Raw genomic sequence first — 12,053 nt, forward strand, 5'->3', positions numbered from 1 at the left:
TTTAAAAAAAAAAAACATTCTGAACCTCTAATATGATTGATTCTCCATTAACCATAATAACCTCAATACTGACGTAGTGGTTCTCTGACTTGCTCTGCTGTATGACGTCGCCATCTAGTGGTCGAACCGCAGAACTGCACTCACAATAAACAACTCATACATTGAGTTCAATTGAATGTCATCAAGATCAGTAGCTGGTGATATACATTGAAAGAGCAGTAGTTATATTACTCTAAACACATCAAATAACATATACTACGTCTTTTATGAAGGCTAACAAACAGCTTTGTCTCCTTTTAGTTTATTTTAATCAACCATTCACATGCAGTTTGGTACATTTATAGTCAATATAGATCAATTATATTTAAAGATCTAGATTTAAAGAGTGGTGAGGGATTCTGGTGGAAGAATGCCACTGAGCTGCATGCTGACCCTTTGTCTTTGTCTAAATGTGTGACCACCAGGTTCTGCAATGAAACCCCAATAAGTAAGAAGTTATTATATTCATCAGGTTACCAGCTGAACCTTGGTTGATTTTTCCATTTTGAAGACATTTTGTCTTGTTTCTGTCAGTCAAATCCAACTGCAAGTGAGGTTTTGTCTGTGGTACAGTAGCAGCATTCTGTGGTGATAAAGTGACATCTGGTGGTCACAGATGGTATATGCCACATGGGCAGCCAAACGATCCAAAACCAAAAAGTGTGATTTACAGTCCTGAAAACACAATACGTAGACCATATAAAAGAAAATGACATCAGGACATCACAGCAACATATTTAGTATAAAATACATAAAATATATTAAGCATGGTTAAAGATCTAAATAAGCCACTCCAAAAAAAAAAAAAATAGAAAGAAACAACTTTTACTCAGATCACATTGTTATTCGGATTTTACAGCAAATTTGACCAAACTTTTTAAAGTTTCCAGAAACATGCAGGCTAACAGAAAACACTATGAGGACAGTGCAGTGAGAAAATAAACCAAATCTGAAGATGATTTTTTTTTTTAATGAGTAATTACCAAGAACGTACACATAATAACTGTCTTCGTTTGAAATTACAAGATAGTGCAAACTATACTTTTAAAGAAGCTCAGAGCACGAAAACCATCTCTCAGCTGTTTAAGGCCCCGTTTATACGACGCTAAAAATCGCCTCTTGTGTTTTTGTATCATTCGCAACACTCACTTATTCATACTCAATTTAAAATATATATATATATATATTTAAATGAATCTTTGGTACAAAATAACAAAACAATTAATTGAATTGCCTTTTAGCCTAATTTTGCAGTTTGAACCAGATCAGCCGTGTGTTGTCAACAACAAACATCCATTAAAAGGAGGGAAAAGAATAAAACATCCCTGCAAATATTTGCTCATGAAATCTAATACTTAACAAAAAAAAAAAGTTATCAGTTCATAAAATGTTCATGTTGTTTTTAAGTCAATTAGTTGTCATTAGCATGATTTACTGATTGCCTTTATACTAATAAAAATAATAAATAGGAGTCAATTGACAGATGTGTGGATTTTATATTTGTCTTGTGACTTCTGCTCGGTGTGATAGTTCTGGGCCACCTTAGTTTTCGTACGCAGAGAAGAAGTGTGTAAAAGTTCAACTGGATGAAGCGGGACGAAGCAGTGGGACGTGTGGAACGTGAGACAGGTGGACGTGAGACAGGTGGACCTCAGCTGTGCTCGTCGTCCTCGATCAGGGCGTTGGTGTCTTCGGTCGTCTTTTTTCTCCGGTAGTATCGAACCATCACGGCCAAAATCACCACGGCAACGAGGAAGGCGCTGGCAAACACCGCGGTGGTGATGTTGGAGGACAGTAGCGACCTGAAACTCAGGCCGTCTTCGGAGACGCCACCAGAGGACACTGCAGAGAGAGACAGAGAGGGGGAGACAAACTATTTACCGTTCTGTCGTTACAATAATCTAGTACTATTACTTAGCTGGAACCGTCAGTACGTTGATGGGACGTGCAGCCAAACAGAAAAAAAATTAAAACGGTGAAAACTGAAACAAGTTCAACTGCATTCCTCAGCCTGGTGACCGAGAACGAGACAGACAGACAGAGAGACAAGTGTCTCTTTCACACCGACCTCTGACATCGCCACGGTTACCGCCGTCCTCCCCGCGGTCGTCCGACGCGTGCGTCTGCGCCTCTGCGACGTTTCCGCGGTTACTGGCGAGGTCTCCTCGGTCCCCGTTGTCCTGCTGCACAAACTGCAGAGGACCCTGGATGATGTAGTGTCCCTGGGTCTCTCTGTCCAGGCTCCTCCGGCGTCTCCTCGACGGGTCGTCCGGCAGGCAGCCCTGGGCGCACCTGGAGGCGGGGCTTTCGGCCTCGCAGAGGATGACGGTGCAGGTGATGAAGACCTGTGGAGAGCGGAGACGCCTGACGTCACCCTGCGAGTCCCCGTGGCATCGGGAGGGGGACCATTTCAACTCTTCAAACTAAAACTTTTAAACGTTTTTATTTTTTTTGAGGGGGGGAGGGGTCTGTTTATACAATAAGGGTGCTCGAAGCCCCTGAAAACACAACTGCTTCAATGCTCCTGCTGTTGCCGTGTAACCAGAACGCTTCAGAACGTTGCCGTGGAAACGCAAAAACCTTCCTGAAACGAAAGCGCTGAAACGATTCGCGTGAATTGCCGTCGTGTCAAAAGGAGGCTGAACCTGAAGGTCTGCAGCGGAGCAAAGAGAACCTCACCGGTTTGGTTTCTCATCCTGAGCTCAGAGATTTGACTTTGTCTTTTTTTCCTGACTTTTCGAACTGTTTTCATGTGTTTTTTTGCAAGAGATTCTTTTCCGTTTTCTGGGTTTCAGATTCGATTCAGACACCATTCTGGTGGATTATTTTCTGGTTTCTGATTTGTTTTCTCACCGGTTTGTTTCATGTTCCCTACTGGAACCTTTGCGAGTTCTCTGAAGTGATTAAGTATTTTTTTAATACTTTGTGGATCCAATGATTTATTTTTCCAATTGTTTTCTCACTGGCTTTGTTTCATATTTTCAAAACGTCTTTGGTTTCACCTTTGTGGTTTTTTTCTTTCAGACCTCATTCAGGTTCTGGTTTACACAACGATGTTTCAAGCGAAAACACATCATTTCTGCATCTTCATTTAAACAGCATTGTTTTGAAAACAAGGTCCCTTTACATGGATGCAGCAGAAATGCTGAAAACGATGTAGTTAGCATGCCGGGCCACCAGTTGGTGCTGTTGTATGTTTTTCATGATAAAACCACACACACATGCAGCAGAGAACAATACACTATAAACATTAACAATGGCAGTACACTGACATTAGTATGGACAGAAGAACCAAGTGCTATCCATTACCACGACTCCCGGCTGTGCTTTAGACTGTTTATGCCGGATTTCAAACTTTATTTTGAGACTTCACTTCCGTCAGAGTAGTTTCTAAACTGTTTTCTGAGTCGTGTCACATTTTTCCCTTTTCTTTGAACTGACTTTGAGTGATTTTGACACTTGTTGAAAATGTATTAAACACTTGTTCCGGATTAATCAATAAGGTTATGCATTTGACTACTTTTACTAATGTGTTTTATGTCTTATATTCTCTTTTGTTTTTTCCCTTCTACTCCCTCTATTAAGCATCTTGAGATGCAGCTTGTTTCATTTTGAAATGTGCCCTACAAATAAAATGTATTATTAAATCCTCTTGGGTATTGGATCATTTCCCAAAATACCAGGAAACATCTGGTCTTCCAGTCGTGTGTGATGCTTTTGTATTACCTGGTCGAAGTCTCCAGTGAACTTGAAGGCTTGAACCTCAAAGTTGAATGAAGTCGATGAAGACGAGCGGACTTGAAGAGTCTCATCCTTTGTGCACCTGCAGAGAAAATGAATTATAAAGTAAAATAGGATATTGATCTTCATGGGACATCAAGGCCTCTTTTACGCAATGGCATTTTTTTTAAAGTGAAAAATGCATCGCTTCAGAAAGGTTTGTCTGAAAACAATGTCGTGAGCATGCTGGGCCACCAGTTGGCGCTGTACATGCACACGGAGAACAATACAGTCTAACCATTAACAATGGGACTTCATGGAGATCGGTATGGACAGATGTGTGCATGACCAGTCGCAGCCCTTCAGAGAAGTTTAGAAAAACATTTTTTTTTACCTCCATCTACATGAAGATGGAAACGGAGTTGGAGCATTTTCAAAAAGTTGCATTTTTCCAAGTTGCAAGTCGAAATGTTTTCAAGTCAAAAAGCATTGTTCCAAACATTTCCCGAGCGAGTCCACAAAGTCTTCGTTTTCACCAATTTAAAACGAAGACTTTCAAAAAGTTCCAACTTGGGAAAACGTTTTCAAAAGTTTTGCAGTGGCTCCGAGCTCCACCGTCGTGTGAACGGACCTCCAAAAACGCTACCAACGTTTTGAGTTTTCACGTGAAAATGTTGTGCAAACTTGTATCTGGTCTCTTTCAAGTCTTTGAACTCACCCGTCCTTTATGAGGTCGTAGTTCATGCTGTTTTCAGGGTTGTCGTCGGGAGTCGCTTTGCACAATTCAACAAACAGCTTCACACTGGGGAGCTCTGACTTCGCCTCGATGCCCATGTAAATCTTCTCCATCAGCTTGACCGCCACCGGGTATTCGTTGGGCTGTACTCTGTCCGTGAAGTTTCCGTCTTTGAAGATCTCGAAGGCGTAGCCGAAGCTGCCGAAGCTCGACTCCGTGAAGATGTAGTCGGATGCGTGGAGGTCGAAGGAGGAGGAGACGCTGAGGGTTTTGGGAAACTGACAGGAGAATCCGATCTTAATGGTCTTCCTCCGGGTGATGATTGTGTTGGCTAGCTCGAAGGAAGTGATCTCATTCCTAAAGACGATAAAGTCTCCCTTATCCTATTTGTAAGCAGAAAGAAAAAAAAAAGTGATGAGTAAGCGAATTTCTGACAATTTACCATCAGGAGAGTTTCTGACAGGTCAGAGCTTCTTTTTTTTTTTTTTAATTAGAAACCTCAGTTGTCGTCCCGCAGGTGTGTAGTGACATCGTCCCCATGATGTGAGTGCTGTTGGATGTGAGCGAACACTTGGGGTCCTGCAGCTTGAGGAAGTTGACGTCGATGCCGGGTATTGAGGACTTCTCCAGGACCACCAGCATTTTACCCTCAGAGCAAACAACAGACGCTTTCCCTGCAAACACGACCATGACATGGTCATTGATAGTCATAGTGATCATAACCCGTGGCTAATTGTTTATTTAGAAGAGACGACTAACCTTGTTCAATATATGCTTTGGTCACCGTGATGACAACACACCGCATTTCTGATTGGCTGAAGAGTCAATGAAAAAAAGCAACATTGAGAACAAGAAAACCAAAAACAACTGTTGTTACGTCAAAGCCTGACGTTCAGATTATAGAGCATCTTCCTCCCATGAACAAAACTATCGAAAAAAACAACCTATTGCACCCACTAGTGGCCTGGCATGGTAACTCCATTGTTTTTCAGCGTATCTATAGTTGCCGTGTAAACAGACACCGTTGTCACAACATTGTTGTGTAAACGAAGCCTAAAGCCTCCTACAGATTATTTTAACGATCTCACGGCTTCTCAATCATCGAAACTGTACGACATGAATCTAATGAACTTTAGTCCACGACGGGATGCGTACAGATGGAACGATGAAAACGACAAGCTGAATCGCGAAAGAAGACGAGATCGTGCAATAACAACACGTCCTGTACATAAACATGACCGGAGCCTTCGCCGTTGTGGGATTTATGCGTTTGGAGAGGAATCCCACAAAAAAAAAAAAAAGTGGAGAATATAGAAACGGAAAGAGAGGCCAACCTGAGATGCTAATTTCGGCAAAGGTTAATTGAAGCAAGTGCTTGTTCGCATTTACTCTTATGGCATTTCATTTCCCAACAAAAAAGGACGAAGCAGCCGTCACGATCAACCCAAATATCTCACACACTGAATTTTATCGCCGCCTGTCTTTGGTAGCTCACGATCGTTATCTTTTGTCTTCGACGGCCAAAAATCAGCACGGTGTTTATAGTTTAGTTTTTCTTCATAGTCTTTTCTTCCAGTTTTGTCCTCCATGGGACGGACTTACATCTCGTTGGTCTGTGCCGAGAAGCAGACGGGGACGTCTCTGTCGGCGTCTTCGATCTGCGGCGTCCAGCTCAGGGTGAGCTCAGCTTGCCCCGGCGTGTCGTCTTTGATCACCTTGGCGACGTTCTGCGGGCCGCTCACCTGAAAGTCCTCAATGCTGCGGAGGGGAACGGAGAGATCCCACTGAAGGCGTCCTGAAATGCGCCGCATTGCCGGGGGGATTGTGGGTAGCGCGGGTACCTGGCGTGAAGGGCTTGAGCTTGTGCTTGCAGCTGGAACGTCTCGCCCACCGTGGCGTGCAGGATCTGGCCGTGCGACGGAGTCCTGGAGAGGAAAAGTGGCTGTACTTGGCCGATCTCACAGCTCGGGATGGAAGGGAGGACTGAAACGGCAAACAGGAAGTCATTCGATTAGACAGACGTTACGCTATTCTGACGCTATTCTGACGCTATTCTGACGCTAACTGATGCTACGTTCTGCCGGTCAGTCCTTGTCCATGTTGGTTTATCCTGGTCTACGTCTGTTCACGTTGATCGATGCCAGTTTGTGCTGGTCTATGCTAGTCTATCTTCTATGTCGGTTTATGTTAGTCTATGCTCTGTGTTGGGTCTATGCTAGTCTATATTAGCGGCCCCGTTTACACACCTTCAAGTGAACACTGAAAACTTTCACAGCATTTCGGGTTTCTGTTTCCATGACAATGGCACTCAGACACACTTGCACGCATATGTGCGTGTGTGTGATTTCATTACAAAAACAAACAACGGCACCAACTCGTGGCCTTGCATGCGAACTACGTTGCTTTTAGCGTTTCCATGAAAATGGACATCGTCTTCAAGATACGTAGGTTGTGTGTAAAATATGCGACTTCTCTGAAATGAAAACGCAATAATTTTGTGCTTTCACGTGAAATGTCGCGCAAACAAGTCTTGAGTCATTGATACTAGTTTTTTTTTTTTTTTTTTTTAATCAATTAATGCGAAGCATCAGTCTCTTAATAGAGTTTGGAAGTTCTTCAAGTCACATCTTCACCAGCCTGTTAGAGGAAAACAATGAAATGTATCTGAAGTGTGACGTGAGCGAAACACCCACTGTTCACGGTGAATTGCAGCTTGAGCGAACACAGGGGCTGCGACGCCGAGTTGGACGCCTCGCGAGACACTGTGGATCCGTCCCCGTAGGTCAGCGTGAGGTTGTTCGTGGGAAAGTCCTCCATCACCACTTCAAACACGTAGACGCCGGTCTGGACTTCACCTGCGCTGTTGATGGCGCAAGTAGCCTGAGGGGAGCGAGCGGGATTGAAATCAAGCATGGCTGTTATTCGGGACCGAGCCCGAAAGGACACAATTATATTTCTAATATTTCTTGTATTCATTTATTTGTTTAGTTTTCTGTTGCATCATTGGACCCAAAATTCAACCCCTTAAACACGCTCAAAAACACACCAAATTTGGGAGGCTCATCAAGAACTGATGAAAATTTCAGAAAATGAAAAAAAAATAAACCCCCAGAGTGCCAAAATGTGCTCTCTAGCGCCACCTAGAAACACTAAAATGGTCACCACTGCCCGTGTGAATTTCGTGGGGAGATCAAACCAAAACTCAATTGTTCGTCTCATCAATACCAACAAATCTTGCACCGATATCCCAACAGGAAGTCCACAATTCGCCTTTCAAAATAAGATTTTTTTTGCCCAAAAAAAGGCTCTCGCGCAAACGCTATCTCCTCTGAGATTGAATATCATATCTACTTCAAAACAACATTAAATGTCAGAGGAGACGCTCCCGTTAAAACATTCAGTACAACTTTTTGATGAGTCGAGTAGTTATGACATTATTAGTCGTCAAAGCTCCAAACGTCGAATCCCGCCACCTGCCTCCTCTCATTCAAATATTTGGGAAAACAAAAAATATCTCTTAAAAGAATAAGCTGCGATAAAACACCTCGAACAAGCGGCGACTGTGGCTGAACAGTAACTCTGATCGACAAAGTGAGGTTTATTGTTAAAACCTTCAAAATTACCTTTTATCAATATTTAAATGGGCCAGAGGCGGCCATGATTAGGCCACAGGCCAGGGTGCGAGGTCCCGCACTTAATTGTGGTGGTGGTTGTTGTTGTTGTTGTTGTTGTTGGTGGTGGTGGCGTCATTGTACCTGGTCCAGGGTGAAGTTTGATGGAGCTTCAGTCTCGTTGGCGTAGCGACATCTGACGTTGTCTCCGTCTGGATCGTGAGCGAGAAGACGAAGTCTGGAGAAACAGTTCTGAGGGAATCTGAAGCAGGAAACAGCAACTTTTCACATCTCACAGCAACTTTCTTTTTTGGGGGGTTCAATGTGAGACAATCTTTTGTGTAAGACTTTGACGCAGGACAGACACAGTAAACAACAGGTGACTGGTGAAGTGTGCCGTTACCGTAGTGATGACACTGTGGCGGTCGCCGGGCAGCGGTTGATGGACCGGGAGTCAGATCGGATTCCCAGATCGAGCTGCGCCCTGCTCGTCCAGCTACTGAGACCCCAGACATTAGAAACCCAGCAGCAGCCCGAGTCCCTGAAGGCAACACACGGTCGTGTCAGTGACACACACACACACGAAGGAAAATAAAAAATGTTTTCCTGAAGTGTAAAATATTTTTGCCAAGACACGTTTTTAATCAGTTCATGAAACAGTCAGAACGACGTAAGTGTGCATCATGACACTTTGTGGTGTTTAACATCAGATTGTCATCTGATAAACATCAGCCGCGCGTCGTATAAAACCAGTAAATCCACTTCAGGATCTCTGTAGCGTGAGCAGGAATCCGAAGCACGGGGAAGAGAGGACAGAAATAAATTCAGTTACAGTCAAACAATTACAGATCGGCCTGATTTGAGCCTGCAGCTGCTGGGAACTGGAAACGCCTTAAGTTAAAAAAACAACAAAAAAAAAACAATATTCGTCACAGTTAGAAGGTCAACATGTAATTTAGGAGATTTTTTTTTTCTGAAGTTATTTATGGAATTTATTCATGATTATTATTATTGTTTTATGTACCTGTTTTTATTTATTTACCTAAGGTGTGTTTTACACTATTTCTATAGAAATGTTATCGTCTTCCTGTCAATCTGCTGCTTGATGAAGTATGACTTTACCGACAAAGATAACAAAGTTTGATGAATATCTGATCTGAGTGAAAGTGAAACTAAGGCCCAGATTTCAGGTGAAAAAAAGAAAACTTTTTGAAAACGACTCCCACAGTGGAACTTGTGAAAAATTGGGGGGGTAAGTCTTCTTAAAACGCTCGGGGTAAACGAGGTAGAACTAAACTTTCTAGAAATACTTCAACTCAGTGGAAACGTGGGAAAATGTAACTTTCTGAAAACACTCAGAGTCTGTTGTCATGTATACGGGGAAAAATGCAACTTTTTGAAAACTCTGGGGGCTCCGTCTCCGTGTAAATGGGGAAAACTTTTATGGACAGAGGAGTTGACAGACGTTCTCCAAACACGAGGACAAAAGAAGACACGTCGAAGTCCCACGTGGACCCGAGGTGGGTCCAGACTCACGTCAGAGCCACGGTCCTGGTCCCGCTCCTGACGGTTACGGTGGAACGTCCCTCCGACTGGCACCAGTGTCCCCGAGACGGGTCGTCCCGGTCCGTCTGCAGGACGCTGAACTTCCTGAAGCTGCTGCAGACGCCGTCTTCACAGGAGAAGGACGTCGCGTCCTGACAGCTGCTCCGCCCGTTCTGCCGGCTGTAGAACGCCACCTGGAGGACAGACATGGACGGATGGATTCATCTGGATCCGTCTTCAACTGCAGCCTCTTTACATCCACTGTCATTGCTTTGTATGTTGTACGTTGTAAAAAAAAAGAACCCCACTTTGATTTCTTGAAATGAAATAAAACAAGACAAAATAGTAAAATGTGGTTTATTCAACTTTCAAATGTATAAAATTTGCATTGCCGCCACCATTTCGTGTCTTAAAGTCGAATCCATCTGTAAGAATGCACCAGTTCAGACGGCTTTTCACAATTAAATGTGACAGTATTTAAATGAGTAATTTCTATTCTCCAGTTTATTATTACATTGAAACTTCTTGCCTCATATCATTATAAATCATCAGACAAAGGTACATTTATTTAACTCGAAATCATTTGGACACAAGTCACAGCTTTACAAGGAAATAAATATATTAAAACAAAGCAATGAGGAATGTTAATGTGAAGTAATTAAGTTTATGAAATATATTAAAACAGAGAGGTTAACAAAGGGCCTAATTCATGAAGTAAAAATGTCATTAATATAAAAATAATAAACTAAGGCTGAAACGAAAAAACAAAAATCCGGTTTCCATGTAAGCATAAATGTATTAAAATCTTTTGGGGGAATAATTATATTCATTCTAACACAAACTATGTGTAATTGTGTGCATTGTTATCTTCATGCGTTATTTGAGTGTCTGCAAAACATTTATTACAAATTATGAAGTTATTTTGTTTTGCCTGTATTAACATTGACTTTGATGCATTAAAAGCATCTTTTTAGATAATGTCAGATTTTTCATTCATCTTTAATTTCCTTTTTAATATTGAAAAATTGAAATTAAAATACGACATTCACAATAAAACTGATTTCCTCCCGTCGGTGTATGATCACTATAAAAAGTATCTTTTCTTAGCTATTATATCTCTCTAAACTGTTTTTTTTAAGGGGCTAAAATAGAAAAGTCTGTTAACAACTTCTTCTTATGAACTTTTATTGTAACTGAATAAACGTTTCATCTAGATATGTATATATATATATATATTTATTTATTTAAAAATATATATATTTTTAAGAGCCTTTCAATTTCTAGAGTTAAAAGTAATAACTAGTTTTAATTAAATAATTAACATAAATGTGAAGTTTTTCCGGATTGTGTGGCGCCCCCTGGAGGCCACGGTACCTTTAGCGTTTGCCTATATCGCCAATGTGCCAGCCCGGCCTACGAAGGAATTTTAATCTTCTCTGTGTCTATTTGCTTCATTCGAGAATTCTTAGACTTATTATCTTTGTTAAAAATAAAATAAAATAAAATAAAATAATACTTTCAATATAAGATTTGGCTAAATTAACTTTCCCTCCGACACAATATTTGTCCTATTTGTCCTATAATATATACTACATTATATTATATTTACGTAATGCAATCGATCCATCATGTATGGATGTAGATGATGTGTAACAGAGTGAAATACCATGAAGCTGCCGTCCTCGTTCCTCTGTGGGGGCTTGAAGTGGAGGCTGCCCCCGAAGAAGGTCACGCTGAACGCAGTGCCGAGGAGGGAGAGCAGCACCAGGACAAATCCACCGGCCTCCATCATGTCTGTGTATATTCTGACTGTTGAAACAGGTCCTACTGAAGCTTTGAGGAGGAGTAGGAGGAGGAGGAGGATGAAGAGCGTCTTCGTTAGTTCACCTGACCGGATCAACCTGATTCCTGTCAGAGAAAACAAGCTGCTGACATGCTTCATTCACTTCTTTATCCTCCCAATGTTCTTCATGTACTTGTGGTTGGAAACAGTCGTGATAATGACAGAATCATCTATGCAGTATCGCATTGTTATGGTTTTTAATTAGAATTCAATCTCAGAGGAAAAGAATGCAAAAGAACAAGGTGGACTGTTAGCATTATCATTATTAGAACCTAAAATCAACTCCTATTTCCTCAACTACAGTGAAGACATGTTATTAATGTAATAACACGTGCTATTACAGTGAGTCCTAACTGAAAGAGACTATGAGAAGTAATGTCTGAACTATTGCTTTATTACTTTATTACTTTGTTTGCGTTTTTTTTTTTTTTTTTAATCCATATTTTTTTTTCTTCTTATGGTTATCACTGAAATTAACAGATTTGCCTGCTCTCAATGAAGCACATTAATTTTTTTCATGGATGATGTAAACCCATTTACCTCAGACATTACTAATTTA

At 41.5% G+C, this 12,053-nt stretch overlaps 1 protein-coding gene across 1 annotated transcript; it reads right to left on the reverse strand.

Annotated features, from left to right (window-relative positions):
* Positions 1–846: 846 nt before the first annotated feature.
* LOC308131410 (uncharacterized protein) lies at positions 847–11,440 on the reverse strand (the record flags this gene model as incomplete). Its single annotated transcript, XM_080498138.1, has 13 exons — positions 847–1,881; positions 2,108–2,384; positions 3,766–3,862; positions 4,478–4,878; positions 4,994–5,169; positions 5,255–5,310; positions 6,098–6,253; positions 6,337–6,478; positions 7,189–7,375; positions 8,251–8,368; positions 8,510–8,647; positions 9,643–9,845; positions 11,318–11,440. 13 exons carry the CDS (start codon positions 11,438–11,440, stop codon positions 1,691–1,693), a joined length of 2,265 nt encoding a protein of 754 aa, XP_080354264.1. The 3' UTR covers positions 847–1,690.
* Between the last annotated feature and the right edge of the window lie 613 nt (positions 11,441–12,053).

This window comes from Blennius ocellaris (genome assembly GCF_963422515.1).
Source record: "Blennius ocellaris genome assembly, chromosome: 1".
Classification (NCBI taxonomy): domain Eukaryota; kingdom Metazoa; phylum Chordata; class Actinopteri; order Blenniiformes; family Blenniidae; genus Blennius; species Blennius ocellaris.